Consider the following 20,067-nt stretch of genomic DNA (forward strand, 5'->3'; position numbering starts at 1 on the left):
TTTAGGTGATGCAAACTGATCGTGTAAAACTCCAAAATTCCTCGGAAGAATCTTGAGGTTGGAAGAGAAAATCCGCCATAGAAGAAATAAGAAAATACCACGACTTCATGTGTGTCAAGGGTTGGAAATGCTTCGCCGCACGCCGGACGCCACCCGATGATTTCCTTCGCCGGAAGAACACCGTGCGCTACCATTTCCTTCAAGCTCTCCTCCGTGACGTCGGAGGGCGCCCATTGGCTCTCGAAGCTTTCTCTCTCCTCCGCCATGGATGCGAATTGGATGATGCGATTTGCTTTGGAAATGGCTAGGAATGGATGGGGGATCGATGCGGTGGATGCCCGGATGATTTCTGTGGAGTTTTGGAAGGCGGATTTGAGCGAATCAGTGAACCCTAGTTCCGCCGGTGCGGTTTTGCACAGTAGCGGGGAATGAGGAAAGTGGCGAGAGTCTCGGCGGGGAAGACGAAGCGGCGTTTGGTTTTTTTGTATTATTAGGGTATCGGGAATACTAATGGGCCTGGGCCTAGAACAGTACTTCAGCCCACTTCTTTCTATCAGCGTGGCTAAGTTGTGATCCTTAGGGACTTAGGCGTTTTGCTTCGGCAATACTTGCTCGCAACAGTGTAGCCCAATGCTGCTAAAATCCTTTTTGACGCTGTTAGATAATTCCTTGGAATTATCACGATGCAAATAAAAAGGTGCCCGACAGAAAGGTGTTATACTTCTTTTGTAAGCCTTTTTAGGCTGCAAAGGCTGTTTGGGTTTTGTTGAGATGATTGGTTTTTGAACAGTCATTCTCTCGGCGTGTTATATGCTTATTTTGATTATGGCGTGAGTCGTAGCCTAGGCTATTTCGACTCATTGATTGTCATGATACCATATTTATACCACATTTGATGGATCTTTGAGAGTTTTCACTCAGATTCTTGTCATATGTGCTGATTTATGGACCTTTAGAGTATTTTTTACTCGGGCCTCTTTATATCTTCATTTTTGGTATATTAAAGCTAAAGCACTCGGCTGGATGTTTTATTAAACATCACATATGCTTAGCTATATGATACTTTGGATAATTCGGTTGTAAAACTACTCGGATGGATGTTATTTGCACTTTGACTATATGTTTAGCCTTTAGCTACTCACATAGTCGGGGGCTACACCTAATTAGGTGCATCTATTCGATGCACCCGATTATTTTTTTTAGCCCTTCACAGTCTTTGATTTTCGTACTCGGGAGATCAATGCAGAGGAAATTGAAGCACTCGGATTATCATTTTGAGCTATGAAAGAAGGCTATTTCGTCGACTGTAAAGGTCTCAGGGGCTACTGTGGAGATTATGGATACCCCATACCTACACGGCATGTATAGTCCGACTGGGTATGGGGTGCCATGTATAGATAGAATATCTTTAAGAGGACTCGGGTTAAATTCTAAACTTGTATGTCAAGGAAATACCCAAGATCCTAGTCGGTTACAATTGTATTTTATCTGTAACTACCTATTCCGTTAGGGATATGGACTGTATTTTGTAACACGGACTCCTTCTCCTATATAAGGAGGGGTCCGGGTGCCTCTAGGGGCACGATTTTCACCCAGATCATATGATCAATAATACACTCGACGGATCAATCCCCGGACAGGAGTAGGGTATGACTTCTTGATTAAGAAGGCCTGAACATGTATAAAATTCCTTGTCTCTAAACCCATCCACTTTTCTAGCTTGATAGCCACCCCCTTTTAGTATTGCCGAAATCTTGTTGAGAGAGAGAGAGAGAGAGAGAGGCGGTGGAGTGGGCCGGTGGCGGTGGAGCGGGCCGCCAGCGGTGGAGCGGCCGGTGGCGGTGGAGCTCGCGCGGCCGGTGGCGGAGCTCCGCGGTGGAGCAGCGGCGCACGCGGAGCTCGGGGGTGGAGCGGCGGCGCACGCGGAGCTCGGCCCGTGACGGTGGAGCTCCGCGGTGGAGCAGCCGGCGGTGGCGGTGGGCGGATGGAGCTTGACGGCCGGCGCGGTGGAGCGGCTGGTGCGAGCTCGACGGTCGGCGCGCGGCACGCGGAGGACGACGGTCGGCAGCGGCGGAGGACGACGGTCGGAGGGCGATGGTCGCAGGCGGGCGGCGGCGGAGGACGGCGGCGGCGTGGGGCGGCGAAAAAATTCGGCAGCCTGACGGCGCCAAAATTTCTAGGGTTCCCGCCTGGACTTAGAAATTTTGGCGCCGCGGGCGCGCCATTATATAGGGAAAGGATCTTTGCAGGCGGGCGGTCCACCTGCGAATATGATCTTCGCACGCGAGCCGTCCACCTGCGAAGATGTAACCCATACTCGGCATAACAATCTTCGCAAGCGGACCGTCCGCCTGCGAAGATTGTTACAGAGGTGAATATACATTATTTCAAAATCTTTTTTAATTTATTTTTGTAATTTGAAAATGTCTACAATAGTTTTAATAAAAATGGTTATTGTACATACAACCGTACTTTTCAAATGTAAATCTTACTTAAATGTACATACTACTTTAAATTTTTTAACAAATTTTGAAACAATGGTAAGTGCACATAAAAAATTGCTACTAAATTTTGAAACCTCTTTTTAAAAAAACTTTTAAAATATAAAAAATTGTAAATGTTACACTACAAATGGTAATTGCACATATTATTTAGTACAAACTAATTAATATGCAAAATGTTGAGTACAATTGTTCGTCAATTTGCGATATGATCACACGTCATCTTACATACCACCATTACATAACTACTAACTTCTTAGATGCTTACATGCCACTCAACAATCATTACCCTTTAACATTTTTCCCACATCGTCCGTGCGCATGTAAGGCTGCACGGTCTTCTGAGTAGATGTCTCGACATTCTTAATCTTCTGTACAAACTGACTATAAAGTGGCATACTATCGTATTGGTTGTAATCTTCGACATCTTCAACCCCATCCACTCCAATATCTTTGTTTCCCTGGTAGCACTATATCTTTCTTCAAATTTGAAGGGTCTTTAACATAAAACACTTGTGCCATGCGATTGGCGAGTACCCAAGGGTCATCCTTGTGACCCACTCTCGCAAGGTCAACAACAGTAAGACCGAACTTATCAACATTGACCCCTTTCGGGTATTTTACCCACTGGCACTTAAATATGGGGAATTGCATTGTGTGCCCATAGTCGATTTCCCATATTTCTTCAATAAACCCGAAGTATGATTGTTTTTCCCCGGATTCATCAATTGCCTCCACACGGACACCGCTGTTTTGCGTACAAGTCTTATTATCTCGGGCTCTTGTACTAAACGAGTATCCATTAATGTCATATCCCTGCCAAGAATTTACTGTAGTTGATGGACCACAAGCCAACCGCTTCATAGTTATTTCATCTATAGTTTGTCCCTCAGGTAAGTCTAGGTCTCGCAACCAATCTATGAAGAGACGCTTGTGTTCTTTCATTATGCACTCAGTGGTGCGACCCTTACTGTTAGCTCGTATTAGTTCGATATGTTGATCGATGTAAGGCTGAACGATAGCAAACTGATGAAGCACGCTGAAGTGAGCTTCTTGGAATGATTTGTGATCATGGGTGACGAATCTCTTCTTTCCTATCGTTCCCCTGCCACTTAATCTGCCCTCGTGTCGGGGCACAGGTACTCCAATTGCATATCCATCTTTGAGGTAATCGATACAGCACTCAACAACCTCTTCAGTACTATTGATCCCTCTGGATGTGCACGATTTCGGACGTAACCCTTCAAAATAGCCATGTAACGCTCGTATGACCATATTTGATGGAGGTACAATGGCCAAGCGCAACCATCTGCGGTACTATGTGAACAATGAGGTGCTCCATTATATCAAAAAATGACGGAGGGAAACACATCTCAAGTTGGCACTGTGTCTCATGTGCGAATGTACGGAGATTTCCTAACTCTTCGAGATTAATGACCTTCTATGACACTACGTTGAAAAAGTAGCACAACCTTGTGATAGCAACATTTAAATGCTCCAGTTTTATGGCCCTTATTGCAATTGCAAGAAACACGGTGAGCAAGACATGACAGTCGTGTGAATTATAACCAGATACCGACAAATCTTTCATGGAAACTAGTCGGCTGATGTTTGATGAGAAACCTATGGGCACTCTGACATCGTGGAGTGACTTGCAAAATAACTTCTTCTCCTCAGGTGTCAGTGTGAAACAGGCTGATGGAAGATATACTTTGCTATTCTTCTCTCCTTCTTGAGGGTGTAACTCTTCCCTGATTCCCATCTCGACTAGGTCCATCCTTGATTGCAGACCATCTTTTGTCTTCTTTGGCATGTCCAACAATGTTCCAACTATGTTGTCAAACACATTCTTCTCTAGATGCATGACGTCTATGGCATGCCGAACCTCCAGATCTTTCCAGTACGGGAGGTACTTAAAGAATATGGAATGCTTCTTGAATGGGGGATGGAGTTTATCATCTGGCTTCGAACTATCATCTTGCTTCTTACTATCCTCTGTTTTCGTAGTCTTCTCGGGTTTCTTGCGCTTTGTCCCCTTTGATGGTTTCTTAGTCACTTTTCCAAACTCGCAAACAATTTTCTCTGTCATTGCACACACTTTTTCCCCCGATGTAGGTTTTGGTGCAGGATCAGTCTCTTCAGTGCCATCGAACTCCGCCTTCGTCTTGCGGTACCTGTGATTTGTGCGTAGGAACCGCCGATGCCGCATGTACACAAGCTTGTTGGAACCCGGGAGATACCTATAGTACGTTCCATTCAAGCAGACCACACATCCTGTTTTACCTTCCTCTTTCCATAAATCAGCCATATCTTCCAACAATGGTTCAAGAAATACGTCAATATCAATACCAGGCTGACGGGGTCCCTGTATGAGGACACAGAGTAGTACGTATTTTCGCTTTTGACAAAGCCAGGTAGGAAGATTATAAATGGTGAGAAGCACTGGCCAAGTACTGTGTGAGCTACTCATGTCTCCAAAAGGATTAACTCCATTAGTACTCAGGGCAAATCTAATGTTCCGTGGGTCTTTAGCAAACTCTCTATACTGAGCATCAAAGTTTATCCACTGACGAGCATCTGCTGGGTGTCGAATCATCCCATCCTTCTTGCGCCCTTCTTCATGCCAACGCATTAGTTCCGCATCTCGCGGGTTAGAGTATATCCGTTTAATGCGGTCTTTGACAGGAAGGTACCATATCACAAGCTGCGGGATTTTTCTCTGTCTTCCCTCAGTTGTGTCAGACGGTTCTAGGCTAATATTGCTATTCGATTTGTACCGGCTAGCACCGCATGTTGGACATTCATCTAAAGAAGCGTACTCTTTCCTGTAGAGTATGCAGTGATTTACGCACGCATGAATCTTTTCCACACCAAGTGAAAGGGGACATATGAGTTTCTTTGCTTGATATGTGCTGGATGGTAGTGAGTTAGGCCTCGGGAGCATTTTCTGCAGAAGTTCTAACAGACTGTCGAAACTGGTATTAGACCATCCATGTCTCGCCTTTAACCTCATAAGTTCAATAACTGACCGTAGTGTTGTAAACTCACTGTTACAGCCCTTCGACTCATCGTACAAAACTTCCTTAGCTGCCTTCTGTAAAGCTTCAAAGTTATTTAAACCTCTAACCGACCCCATCAGCACCTCGGGTTCTGCATGATGTAACATTTCCTCTAGGTCGATTTTGTCCTCATCAGAACCATCGTCATGCACCATGTCTTCAACTTGTGTCGGAACTACATTTTCAGGCCCGTCCACTTGTTCTTCGCCATGCCATGTCCATATTTCGTACTTGTCCATAAATCCACGAGTTACTAAGTGCTCCTTCACTTTAAAAGCATCATCGAAGTCCCAGGCTATTTCATTCTTACAGTCAGCACATGGACAAATTATCTTCCTCATATTGTTCTTCTCAGCGTGTGCCTTGGCAATACCAATAAATTTAGACACTTCGTTTCTATAACCTTGGCCAATGATAAATCCATTCCCGACTTTCCATATCTCTAAAAAAATGAACATAAATTATTTGCACAATTAATACAAAATTTGTAGGGTTTATTGAAAAAACTTATCGCTATTCGAAACTAATTAACTAAAGGTTAATTGTAAATTAATAAAAAACACAAAGCTTTTTTCAATTTTTTTACACAGACATGCCAAATTAGTATATTAGGAAAATCTAACAAAATCATATCATCGTCATATTACAAACTAATATAATTCTTTTTTGATTGCACCAAATAAATATAAATTAAAAATTTTATTCTCTCTCTATATATGACAAGATCTAGATCTAGATCTACAACTAGGAGGTGGATGTGATAGCAAAATAAAAAAAATGAGAATTTATGTTACCACATTAATCCACTACAACAAGAGGCATCAAGTATTACACATGCATGCATCTAACATCAACATATCAAAAGAAATTAAATTAAAAAACATGGAGCTTTTCCTTCACAATTTTGCATGCATAAATCCATCACAAATTGAGGTCTAAAAGCTTAAAAAATTGCATACCTAGTGTGGAAATGAGTAGATATAAGCACCGTAGAAAAATTCCCCGAAGATTTGAAGTTCAAAACCTCCCCCCTGTATTTAAGTCACTTTAGGAGAGAGAAACTTCGGGGAGAATGAACAGGGCTCGGGGAAGAAGAAGACTATAAAGGGGCATCTTTGCAGGCAGGCCATATAAGCGGCGCCTGCGAAGATCGATCTTCACAGGCGGACCGCCCCCTCTACCCCGGGTATATTTTTTGCCGGCGGGGTTTTGGCTCCGAATTACATGTCCGCCTGCGAAAATCGAACCCCTTCGACGCCAAAAATGAGTTTTCTAGTAGTGATTTAGGGTCAAATTAATATACAGTAAAAATCTCCAAATCCATCTCCTATATTGACAACAAACATCTACTTATGGCTGGACTCAGGTCTCAAATGCCACTATCTATCGACCGAACCAAGTTCAAATGTAATTCCATTTCCTGTTTTTTCATCATTTCTTGTATTGTGCGGCATTGGGAATATGCTGCGTTTGTTTTCATCATTTATTGTATTGTGCGACGTCGACATTGGGAATGTGCTGGAGGCTCATTTGAATGCTGTAAGTTGACTGGTATATGGATCCTGAATAGCATTGACACCACATCAAACAAACCACATCTTTCTTCCTATTTAAGAATAGTTAATTGTATATTAAATAACACCCGTGTCAAGTGTAGGATTTGATTCCGGGTGGACTGGTTCTGCCACAAGGAACTTAACCAATTGAGCTATGCACACTTTGCAAACACAACTCTCTTTCTATATATATACTAAGTGTGAGAGGAGATGGTTGAGCAGAATCACAATTCACAGAAGGAAAAACAGCCTAACTGAAGGGTGAAAAGAGGACACCTCATAGTTACATGATACTGATGAAATCCTCCCATCATTTTTTTCTTGTGAAACCATGTAGATATGGTAGGGCTAGGAAGCATCAGGAAATACAACAGAGCAAAACCTGCCAGCAAAGCTTGGTACAGTTTCAATCCTGGTCCGATGAAGACTGATTCTTCTTCCGGTAAACATCATCCATGTGGCTGATTAAGATGTGCTGGTCACTTAGTGACAGCTCTGTCTTATCGCATGCAAGCACTTAGCACAGCATGGATCAAAGTATCTGCAAGCTTTGATTTTCTCTCGTTTCATGAAAAGGCTTGGTGAGTTTTTCTTTCAACTGTGCAATTGCATTGACAATGTTATGAATAATGAAGAGCATTAATTCAGTACACATCTTTGAAAAAAATGTTTTATGGGTATAAACATAAAAATATAGAAAAACAATAAAAATGCAGAAAGAAAAACAAGTTTCCAAAAGAACCACACTGCCCACTTCCAGATCTGAAATTTAAAAAAAGGGGGGAAAATGCTATCCCCAATCTCTCGTGAAGCCCTAGGTCGTCGTCCCCACAAACATCACCCGTCCCCGTCAGAGCGCCGCCGTCAGCCCCACCACCTGTGCACCTGCCCATGAGAGAGGTGAGGGTTACGGGAGGGAGGGAGGGAGAGATGTGAGGAGGTGAGTTTGGGGTAGTTTAGTGGCTTTTTTGTGTAAACATGTTAAAAATTAAAGGGTAGTGGGTCTTTTGGGTTGGAGTGAAGTTGTGGAGCGGAAAAAAAAAACCCAGCTCCACCCTCTGTTCTCCTTGACTGCCCGATAAACAAACTGAATTTCTAGAGCATTCATAACACAAACAAGATGATCATTGAACTACTTCGGTGCAATTTGAAATCAATGCCAACTTATTTTATCAAACTAATACATTTAAAAACAAACACATGTGTTCATGGAATCACATTTGAACAGTTTGTTTGATAAAAAAAAGCGGCATTTGAGACCATGTGCCTAGCCTAAAGTAGATGTGGCAAAAATCTCATTTCACTATATTTCCCAATGCCTGTGCTTAGGACTTAGACCATCCTGAAAATTTTAAGGGTGATTTTAGGGACGTTGAGGATATATTAAGAGCTACAACATTTATTAGCGTAAAATTTGCTATTAATATCTCTTTGGAGTCGAAGTAAGGAAAAGGACTAAATTTTACATAATTGTAAAAGAATAAAGCTACATGAAAATTTTATGGATATTCATATTAAGCTAAATGACAACAGCTAACAATGTTCCAAGCTGCTCTAAATATAGGATTCATCCCTAAGGGTGATCCCTCCTAGGTCTCAACGGCCAGCTCAGGAATCATACCAGATTGCCAATCCGTTGAAGGTGAGCAGCACTATCCTCAAACGGTATTCATCCAGTCGCAGTCACATTTCAAACGGTATTCGTCCAGTTTCTGTCACATTTAAACCTAATCTAGGGCGAAGTCTGCGAATTCTTTCAATCTTCTGTCTCGTTTCACTGAGGAAAACCACCTGGGAATTTGGCTCTTTCACCAAGGCAATGAGATCATGAACTGTCGTGGCATTCCCAATTCCACGACAGTTCCATGCCAAGCAATTCATTGCTCCTGACGAGACCCTGTCGTAGGTCCCGTCAGTTTACCAGCGGCCCCATGGCTGGTTGCCTCCGAATTAGACACCTCCGAAACTCCTGCCGTCTTCCTGGAACGCTTCCGCGCTCTTGTGTCCTTGCCAGCTTCTGTACTATCCGCCGCATCCTTCACCGTTGCACTCTGGTATATTATCAGCGCTTGCTGGACCCGCCCCGGCTTGTTAATTTCTGTCGTGTCTTGCGTTCTCTTCCTATTCCCGCCACTCCAGTCATCTGACGACCCATCCCCAAAGGAGGCTTGTTGCTCAAGATTTGCAATAGCAGGAATCATCTCTTTTGAGGGTATGGCTTCCCCAGCTGATCCAGCCAGGGCCACAACATTGGTCCCACTCTTTAACTTCGGACCTTGACTATCAACATGCTCTTTGTCTTTCCCCTCTGTCCCTGCCATATTCATCAGCTTGGATGTAATAGTGATGGGTTGAGTGGTGGTCTTGCTCTCTTTTGGCATGAATCTATCTTTATGGATGTTAAGAGTGTGAATGAAAGATATGTTGATGCGTATATGCGTTTGTCTCCGGAAGATCCACTATGTCATGTCACCTTTGTTTACGGGGAACCGAGAGTGGAGAATAGACATCGTTTATGGTCTCGGCTCCTGGATCTCAAACAGTCCTCCTCCCTCCCTTGGATGATTATTGGAGATTTCAATGAAACTCTATGGCAATTTGCACATTTTTCTGTTTCTAAAAGGGGTGAGGCTCAGATGAGAGCTTTCCGAGATGTGTTACAAATCTGTGAGCTGGTTGATTTGGGCTTCTCAGGGGTCCCCTATACTTATGATAACCGAAGAGAAGGTAGATCAAATGTCAAGGTGCGTCTAGATAGAGCACTAGCTGATAACAGTTGGAGAGACATCTACAGTAACTCCCAGGTTGTGCATCTAACCTCGCCCTATTCTGATCATTGCCCAATCCTCCTGAAGTTTGCTGCGGACAGTAGACAGTCTAACCGAAAGAAGTGTCTTCACTATGAGATTTGTTGGGAGCGTGAGCCGGCCTCCACTGAGGTGATTTCTTCGGCCTGGGCTGAAGCAGGAGAAAAAGAACCTTAGCGGATGATACTCTGCTGTTTTTTAAGGCTGACAGTGAGCAGGCAAGAGTGATCAAAGAGGTGCTTAATGAGTATGCTTTAGGCACAGGACAGCTAGTGAATCCGAACAAATGTTCCATTCTGTTTGATGATACTTCCCCTGCTGAAACACAGGACGCAATAAAGAATTTACTGCAGATTGTGTGTCACAACTTTGAAGACAAATATCTGGGGTTCCCCACTCCGGAAGGAAGACTGAACAAAGGGAAGTTTCAGAGTTTACAGGAGAAAATGTGGAAAAGAATCATCTTATGGGGAGAAAGCTATCTGTCCAGTGGAGGCAAAGAAATCATGTTGAAAGCTGTGATCCAAGCTATTCCGGTTTATATGATGAGTATCTTTAGACTACCAGAGTCGGTATGCGAGGATCTGAACAAAATTGCTCGCAATTTCTGGTGGGGAGCAGAGAAAGGAAAAAGGAAAACTCATTGGCGGGCCTGGAGTTGTCTGACAAAACCGAAACACAATGGTGGCTTGGGTTTTAGGGACTTTCGTCTCTTTAGTCAGGCGTTGTTAGCAAGACAGGCTTGGCGCTTGCTTGATCACCCAGACAGTTTGTGTGCCCGGGTTATGAAGGCTAAATACTATCCAAATGGATCCTTAGTTGACACGGCTTTTGGGGGGAATGCTTCCCCGGGATGGAGAGCTATCGAGCATGGCTTAGCCCTTTTGAAGAAGGGCATCGTCTGGAGGATTGGGAATGGCCGGTCTGTTCGCATCTGGAGAGATCCTTGGATCCCCAGGGACCATTCTCGTAGGCCAATAACTACTAAAAGAAATTGCAGGGTGAAATGGGTTTCGGATCTGTTGGGACAGGATGGATCTTGGGATGTTCAGAAGGTTTCCCAGGTTTTTTTGCCGATAGATGCTGAAGAAATTCTCAAAATTAGGACGTCGGCGCGGCTGGAGGAAGACTTCCTAGCCTGGCATCCGGATAGGCTGGGACAATTTTCGGTGAGAAGTGCTTATAAGCTGGCAATGTCCCTTGATTATGCAGAAGAAAGTTCCAGTTCCTCTGGACAGAACCCACAGAAGATATGGGACCTGATTTGGAAGTGCAATGTGCCTCAGAAGGTGAAGGTCTTTTGCTGGCGTGCTGCAAACAACTGCCTTGCTACCCAGGAAAACAAGAAGAAACGTAACCTGGAGCGTTCTGAGATCTGCTGCATTTGTGGGACTGAAACGGAGGATGTCGGTCACGCCCTAAGTCGATGCCACCACGCAGTCCACCTCTGGGAGGCCATGAAAGCTGCAGGGTGCCTATCCCTGAATGTTGTCGGAAATGCTACAGGAGGCTCCTGGTTTTTCGACCAAATTGAGAATACGCCAGCTGAGGAAAGAATGATGTTGTGCATGATGCTGTGGCGGATCTGGTTTGTTCGCAACGAGCTATACCATGGTAAAGTACCGCCCCCTATTGCAGTCTCCAAAAGATTCTTGGAAAGTTATTGCAGTTCTCTGCTCGAAATAAAACAGCATCCTCACGCTGATGTCGTCAGAGGGAAGCATGTGGTTCAGCAACCCACACGGATGAGATCGGAAGCGAATCATCTGCGCCGTGTGGTGCCTGCCCGCTGGGAGAAACCACAGATGGGGTGGATGAAACTAAATGTTGATGGGTCATATGATTCGAACTCAAGTAAGGGAGGCATAGGTGTGGTGCTCAGAAACAGTGTAGGTACTGTCATCTTCTCTGCTTGTGGTTTTCTGGAAAGATGCAGTAGCCCTCTCGAGTCTGAACTCCTGGCCTGCAAAGAAGGCATCAACCTGGCCCTGCAATGGACCCTGCTTCCGATCATTTTAGAATCGGACTGCCTGATCGCTGTCAACATGATCCAGTCGGCAAAGAAGGAAATGTCCCAACTTGCTTACTTGGTCAGGGATATTCGTGAATTGATGATGGGTGGCAGAGACATCAGGGTCAGCAAGATCCAGCGTAGTCAGAATAATGTTAGCCATTTCCTGGCAAATAGAGGCCGAACGAATTCTTGTTCTGTTTTTTGGCCTGATGAAAGCTGTAATCTTATATCCCAAACTGTTCATGATGAGGCTTTAGCCGAGTAATATATTTCAGCTTTCCCCCGCAAAAAAAAAAAGTTTCTGTCACATTTCCTAGTGCCTCCTGTTCCTACACAATGTGAATCGTGCGAATAGACTATAATCAAGTTTGCCTCCAATGGAGGTTCAGAATAAAAAGTTGCATACATGTGTATATCTTCCTCTCACTCCATTTTTTTTTCATTCACCTGATCAGTTCGAGTCTGTCGGTTGTTGCTTATATAATAGTCTAGATACTCGAAGCGTCTGTGTTCTTTTTCTAGATACTCGAACTGGTTGATCTATGAAACTGCTTCAAGTTAGTGGCAAAAATAAGTTCGATCTTTCCGCTATTCTGAGAGCATCTTTTTATCTTTTCAGAAATCAGAATGGCATTATAACTTTTAAGAATTCCTGCTTGTTTATAAGATCCGAGGCTATATATCCATCAAATCTTCAGAATTAACATCTAGAAATTCCAGATCTTCTTCAAGTAAGCTCCATATCTACGTACACCTGATCCTCGAACTAATTAACACTTCTGCATCGCCATACGTTCAGAATTAGTAGGAATTAAGAACCGCCGGCAGCGGCAGAGCATTGCAAGTTTGCAACTTGCAAGCGAAGCGACAGAGGGAACCCATTCGATTCGGAGGCAGCGACGAGGAGGAAACATGCATATGAGCGCTGAACTAGCTTGAATTTGCAATCTTTGTCCATTCTTTTGATCGAACTAAATGTTAAATATGTGATCCGAGTTTTTGTGCATATATTTTCATAACGCTAAATTACAGCACCTTGCCAATTTGGGATACACGTTTATCTTCTTGCAGTTTCAGTATTCTTCAACTTCATAATTATTGCTTGTTTCCAAGATTTGAAAATCCGATGCTATCATCAAACTTTTGAACCGTTTTAGCCATTTCTTGTTTCAGGGATGTAACAAAATTCAGATCATATTCAGAGTGTCGAATGCATACTATAATTCTTGAGCTAACGCCTCTGTAAAATCACCAATTTCTACATCCGTGTGCAAGTTAGTGAGAAATCACCACTAAATTAACCACAGTGTTGGCGCAACCTTGCGATACAATTACACAAAAGCTATATGAGCTGCCACATACAGCAAGCCAGGCTCGATCACGATATCAAGTTCGAGATGACCCAAGATTGATCCCGCTTGGGCATACCAGCATACCTTTTCGCCCACACTCGCCATTGCATTCAACTTATCCCCCCTCAGTTACCTTAATCTGGACTTCAAAAATTCATCCAACTATCCTCTTGGGCCACTTAAGCCACTATAGGTTGATAGCGACAATGTCTCCTGGTTCTCGGTTGGTACTTGAAGGAGTGCTCCCCTATCATCTACCTGGATTTCTCCTGTTACTGTATCATTTCCTGGTGCATCCTATTCCTATTGAATAACTGGATTGTCTACCGGGTTTATCTCCCAAGAAGCTAAGTTACGCACACACATTTGTGTGGATGAATGTTGGACTGGTGTGTACATTTTCCTCTCTTTAGTCCACTTCCCTGGCTTCACATGAGCTCTTATATAATAAGGGAAATTTTACGCTACTTGAGAAAATACCTGTATGTACCAAAATTTTACACTAAAAATTTTGGTACCTCTTGATACCTACTATCTGAGAGTACCAAATTTTACACTATAAAATGTGATACCTACCGGTTCCTTTTTAAGGATGGTAAAATTATCCATATAATAACTTAGAGTCTGTCTTTTATCTTCCTACTCTTAAAACAAACATGAAAATGGATGCTTGCAAGACTAAAATTGTAACTGCAAGCACATGGCTGGCAATGGCAAGTTTGTAACATGGGTTGTGTTTAGTTCCACACCAAAATTCGAAATTTGAAGAAATTGGAACGATGTGACGAAAAAGTTGAAAGTTTATATGTTTGTAGGAAAGTTCGATGTGACGGAAAAGTTGGAAGTTTGAAGAAAAAAGTTAAAATCTAAACAGGGTTATGGTAAGTTGCTACTTTATCCTCCTTAAGAAAGACCTAGAATCTTACCAGCTAGCATCAAAAGTAAGTACGCTAGCCGGTCCAGGCACAAGACTCACCCACCCCTACTTAATACCATCGATATGAAAGTCCTTTTTATACTCAGTTTTTTTTACTTCATCATTTTTTTTAATTACACGGTAGACGCATACGTACAGACACCACTACACTCGAAACACCACATTCACACCTCCACGCTAACACATGTTCTAAGAGATGGAAACCAGCGGCATATCCCTGATCTTACTAAAATCCTGTTAAAAGCTCACTTGTATATACGTGATATTAGTGGGCACCACCTCGACTGTTGAGCTTCTAGCTTAAACGTGAAATTTGCAACTTTTGTTGAACAAACACACGCTTATTCATGGTTCCTAACTTTGGACCAACCTCATTCTAGAAATCATTATACCAGCAAATAACATGCCGGCTTCCATTACTCAGTGTAGTAAACTAGTTCAGGCTTGTTACACTGGTGGAGAAACCATCTTTGGTCGGTCGGCCGAAATCCACAATACTCCCGGTTCCACTAAAAACTGATCTTTAGTCCCGGTTCAAAAGGTTAGAGCTACTTTTTGATCTTTAGTCCTGGTTGGTAACATCAACCGGGACTAAAAATCATTTTTAGTCCCGGTTTAAAAGACGGCAGGTGGTGTCAGACCCCTCCTTTATCTTTAGGCACAGTTGGTGACACCAACCGGGACTAAAGATCTATTTTTAAGTCCTGGTTAGTGTTACCAACCGGGAAAAAAGATCGACATGCGCCATGCGAGATCGAGAGGACCGAAGCACACGGGAGGATCAGTTAATAAGTTCTGACCTTTATCTCATCCTCTCCTCACTCACCCCATCTCTTCCTCTTCCTCTTCCTCCTCCCATCTCTTCCTCTATCTCCTCTGGATCCGCCTCCTCCCCTCTCCTCCCCACTTCTCAACCTCCTTTGGATCTGCCCCCTCCTGTCTCCTCCCTACTTCTCAGGCGGCGGCGCCCGGGCGGCCACGGAGGTGGCCTCGCGCGGCCGGGAAGCGCGGAGGCGCCCTCACGCGGCGGCCGGGCGGCGACGGAGGTGGCCTCGCGCGCCCTCACGCGGTGCCCGGGCGGCGAGGCACAGCGCGCGGCGGCGGTGGGGCAGCGCGCGGCGCGGACTGCGGGGCCGCGCACGGAGCGGCACCACGCCGGCTCTCCTTTCTTTTTTTTTTATAATTTGTGATTGAGAGATGTATAGTTTCTTTTTTAGAATTTGTGATTCATTGCATGGATCTGAAATATATAATCGATCTGTGATGCATTTGATTTGTGCGTATTTTTTTAAGATTTGTGATGTATTTGATTTGAGTGTAAGTAACTTAGGATTTGTATTTGTGATGTGAATGATTTGTGGTGTTACTTTGAATTTGAGGATTTGGGGTTTAATTTAGGTATATGCATGACACTCAATTTGGGGATTTGTTGGTTGATCTGGGTATATATATCCCACTTGATTTGGGAGAAAATAAAAAGGAAATGGACCAACCGGGACTGCCCTATCCTCTCTTTAGTCCCGGTTGGTAACATTAACCGGGACTAAAGATCCCTCTCTTTAGTGACTAAAGATTGATCTTTACTCCTGGTTATTTCACCCGGGACTAAAGATCGCTATCTTTAGTCCCGGTTAGAAAACCGGGACTACAGGGGGTTATAAACCTGGAGTAAAGATGGTTTCTCCACTAGTGTTAGTTATCTTGGTTAGATAACCAAGCCGTTGTAAATGACCTGTTTCAGTGAACTTAAGATTCTAAAAATCTACTAGTTGAAAGCCAGGTTCTGAGAATTTGAAGAAGTTGGGTTTTCCAGCTGCTAGCTTCTAGATTATTTTTTGGATTCTACAACTATATATTCTCAAAATCTGGGTAACAATACAATCTGTTTGGGGGGAGCTGGAGATTTTGTGAGAAGTGTTGCTAGAACCTCCTCTAAACAGATCCAAAATCTCCCGAACACATGTTTCGAATGGGTTGGGCCTAAAAAAGATTCTTACAGAGATGGCCCAAGCCTTTTAGTAGCCCACAAGGCGATTCTTTCTCTCTCTTTCAGATTCGTTGTCTCACTGACAAGTGGGCCCACTAAGTACTTTCAAATAAAGGAAACCCTCCCTTGTTTCTCCGAGGAAAAAAGCTAAGGGGAGCTGGACTGTTTGAAAGTTTGAATCTTTCGGCTCCTCATCTCACACTCCGTACACCCAGTCCATACACCCATAGTATCCACCACCAACGCATTAGCCCTCATGGTCCTTACACCATGTCCACGTAAAAAAATCGCTCTTTGCCATCCAAAGGTTCGATTTTTATCTCCTTCCTTCCATCTCTCTGCTCACTTCACTTCACCTTCCAATGATCGAAGCGGAAAGCCAAATGGCGGAGGCGGCGTCGTACGAGGAGCAGCGGAGGCGGCAGGTGGAGGCGAACAAGCGGAAGCTGGAGGAGCTCCGCCTCCACCACCTCTCCGCCGCCGTCCGCGAATCCGCCGCGAAGCCGTCGCCGGTCAGATTCCCCTCACCATTTCTTTTCTTTTTGGATTTCCCCTGGTTTTTATCGGTCTTTGATTCTCTCTGGTTGTTTGTTTGTGGGTCTCTTCCTGATCTGGGCGGTTGCCGGTGGGTGCAGGTGAAGCAGCGGAAGAGGAAGGCGCGTGCGCCGCCGGGCGCCGGCGAGGATGCCCCGCTCCGGCGGTCCGGCCGCGTCGCCAACCTCCCCGAGAAGCCCAAGTACCGCGACGTATGTGGAGACAGTGTGATTGATGTGATAGTTTTTAAAAGATTTCGTTTCTTCTGTTGGTTTTATTGAGGAATTAACTCGTTCAAGATTGCAATCTTTGATGGGTTTATGTGCAGGAGTTCCAAGATTTCGAGAAGAGGATAAGGAGGTATAGTGAATGCGTGCCCCTAATCTCCCAATCGAAATTTCTGCATCCAGTGTGGATTATCAGGGATGGTTTTCTGAGATTCTTGAACTGTTTGTTCATCAGGTCTTATGGCGGCAAGAGGAGGGATTTGTCCAATCGAGTTTACGCGACCGAGGAGCAAAGGGACTACGCCATCAACGCTGCTCAAGAGCTGGAAGAGGAGCTCGGCTCCGACTACCCAATCTTCGTCAAGCCCATGCTTCAGTCCCATGTCACTGGAGGGTTCTGGCTGGTAAGCCTGTAACTTCACTCTCATCTTGCTTTGCATCATGTAGGTTGTAGGGATTAGGCAGCTGATTCTTGGGGTGAATGAAATTGGTAGAGCCTGCCGACGCATTTCAGCCGGAAGTATCTGCCGAAGCGCGACGAGACTATCCGTTTGGTGGATGAGGAGGATGATGAGTTTGACACCCTCTATCTTGCCAACAAGAGGGGGCTCAGTGGAGGGTGGAGGGGGTTTTCCATTGCTCATAAGCTAGTTGATGGAGATTGTTTGGTGTTCCAACTTATCCAGCGCACGAAGTTCAAGGTGAGTTTGGAGTTGTTCGGGCACGGCACGAATGTTATATGAAGATCTCCTGAATCTTTGCACGGTTGATGATAATTCTGGTTGATTTGTAGTAGCCGACTAATCATGTGTTAGGTTTATTGATGTCTTAAATCAGAAAAACAGTTCATCACCAGTTCACCATAAATAACTGGAATGAATGTGTCATTGACTCATGGTATCCCAATTTTCAAGCATTCATTGTTTGCACATGTTATTGCTATAATTTGTTGAGCCTAGCCAGGTAATGTATGTGTCTAAATATAGGAAAATATTGTGCAGGAAACGTTGGTTCTTATAAGGCCTAACCAGGAGAAATCTACATTAGTGCTAACGATGTTTTGTCTTGTATCAAAATGGTGCAGGTCTACATAATCAGAGCAAGTTCCTACTATGAAACTGACGACTGATGTAGAGGCTCCAAATATCTGTGATTGGGGCACAGGTGTGCTGTTCTTGTTATTTTTGGCATGTGTTGTAGTTGGAACTTGAATCTATCGTTCAAATTGATAGCTCTACTAGACTACTGGTCTTCTGTTGGAGCCTGATAAGACTGCCGTTTTCACTTCGAAGATGTGAATAACTCCCTTTTTTAGCAATCAGGAGTTATGCAGTTTTCACTTGGAAGATGTGACATATGCAGTTTTATGCGATGGTAGATATGCAATCAGGAGTGCATAACTTTTGCCTATATTTGTTTTAGCAATTACGTGTTATTACAATTATAAAATTTAAATAAATATATGCAATGGTGTATTGTTCTGGAATTACTGTTAATGAAATATGCTAGTAAAATTTATGGCCAAATCAGTTTTTAAAAATCGACCACAAGAATCTTAAAATGAAAAATATATAGATACAGAGTACGTTTAAAACTGTCTAACAAAGCTTCGTCTTTTCTCCCACTGCTCAGCTCTTCTTTTCGTCTAATTTGATTATTATCTATCATACATGATGTAATGATACTGACTTGATTCCTTGTTAATTGGTCACTTTACTTTGCAGGTCTTCTAGTGAATTAGGTTGACCTGAATTGGAGATTGCTAGGCCATCTTCAGTCTTTTGAGTGATGAACAATGTTCAAAATATTAACTACGTATTAGGTTACTTATGGACTAGCCATCCTCAGTCTTTTGATGACAAACAATGTCAGAAGTATTAAATTGGCATATAATTTACCAGCTAATAGGCTAAGTTGTTAGATTTACTTTGAGCTTGCACAGTTCAGAAATCTGCACTATGTAAGGGATATCATTGCAATTTGTAACTGAGGATGCTTTTTTATACTATTACTCCTTATGTGATGCGTCTGAATTCCTGATTTCAGTCATTTCTTGTAAGTTAGCATGCTTTGTGGACTAGGCTACAAGATTTCATTTACACTAGGGAAGCAATTCATCTTATGTTAACTTGTCTACTTGAGCATGTTGTTGTATGGACATTTTGTGTTCTCTCTCAAGCATCCTTCCTAGTACACAATCCTTCAAGTGTTATGGTCTTTAAACCAATATCACCCAGCTAAGAAATTGAGTAAGCATGCAAACCATGGTTCCTTGGTACTACAAGCTATATTTTGAAGAAGCTTTGGGGAATTGCTATTAATTTTTATTTGTGGCTGATATGACTCTAATTCAAGAGATGCCATAAAGCTGAAGCCTGCACTCATAGTCATTGTTCTACCTTGTAGTACAGTTGTTTGGTATCATTTGTATAAAATATTTTTTAAAACCAATTTTTGTAAATGTTTTAGTTCTATACTAGCTTTGGATAGACTTCAGATCTTATGATGTCATTAGCTAGAGCCAAATAGCACAATAAAGAATCAACGAAGGTCTAGAATTTCCCTAAAGACTATCACTATGTTTCCTAACGCATCCTAGTCCTAGTCCTGCAATGCGGTATGGCTAGAGGTGCCATCAGGTTTATATGGTGTGATTAAAACTTCAGGTGAAGTTGTGTGCAAAATGTATCTTGATATGCATCTCTCTCCTCTCTTCAGCTCCTATCTCTCAATTAGCCTATTTATGGAATGCTGAAACACATCTCTTCTCTTCCTCAACCCCAAGTTATATATAAAGAAGAGAGGGTAGCAATAGCATCTTGAATTTGATCCGGTATTGCAATCATGTGTTACCATGTGTGTGAAAGCTCTGCACTACACACATGGTAAACAGTTGGTGTACAGGAGGTGCACTAAAGTTCAGGGTAACGCCTACTCCTATCTGCATCCTCAAGTTGTGCTGCAAAATTGCTGGGACAAAATGACTGGGAGTGCAATCATTATGCAATTAGTAATTTCTACTATGGAAGGTTTCACTAGTTTTTTTTGTCTATGACAAAATAAAATGACTTAACAATGTTTGACTCCCTCTGC

The 20,067-nt window shown here is 43.3% G+C and overlaps 1 protein-coding gene across 1 annotated transcript; it reads left to right on the top strand.

Annotated features, from left to right (window-relative positions):
- Positions 1 to 16,540: 16,540 nt before the first annotated feature.
- LOC127775966 (B3 domain-containing protein Os06g0194400) lies at positions 16,541 to 18,997 on the top strand. The gene is made up of 7 exons (XM_052302281.1): positions 16,541 to 16,725; positions 16,849 to 16,959; positions 17,076 to 17,107; positions 17,210 to 17,378; positions 17,469 to 17,675; positions 18,059 to 18,138; positions 18,699 to 18,997. Exons 1-6 carry the CDS (start codon positions 16,576 to 16,578, stop codon positions 18,101 to 18,103), a joined length of 714 nt encoding a protein of 237 aa, XP_052158241.1. The 5' UTR covers positions 16,541 to 16,575; the 3' UTR covers positions 18,104 to 18,138; positions 18,699 to 18,997.
- The last annotated feature ends 1,070 nt before the right edge of the window (positions 18,998 to 20,067 follow it).

Source organism: Oryza glaberrima, chromosome 6 (assembly GCF_000147395.1).
Source record: "Oryza glaberrima chromosome 6, OglaRS2, whole genome shotgun sequence".
Taxonomy (NCBI): domain Eukaryota; kingdom Viridiplantae; phylum Streptophyta; class Magnoliopsida; order Poales; family Poaceae; genus Oryza; species Oryza glaberrima.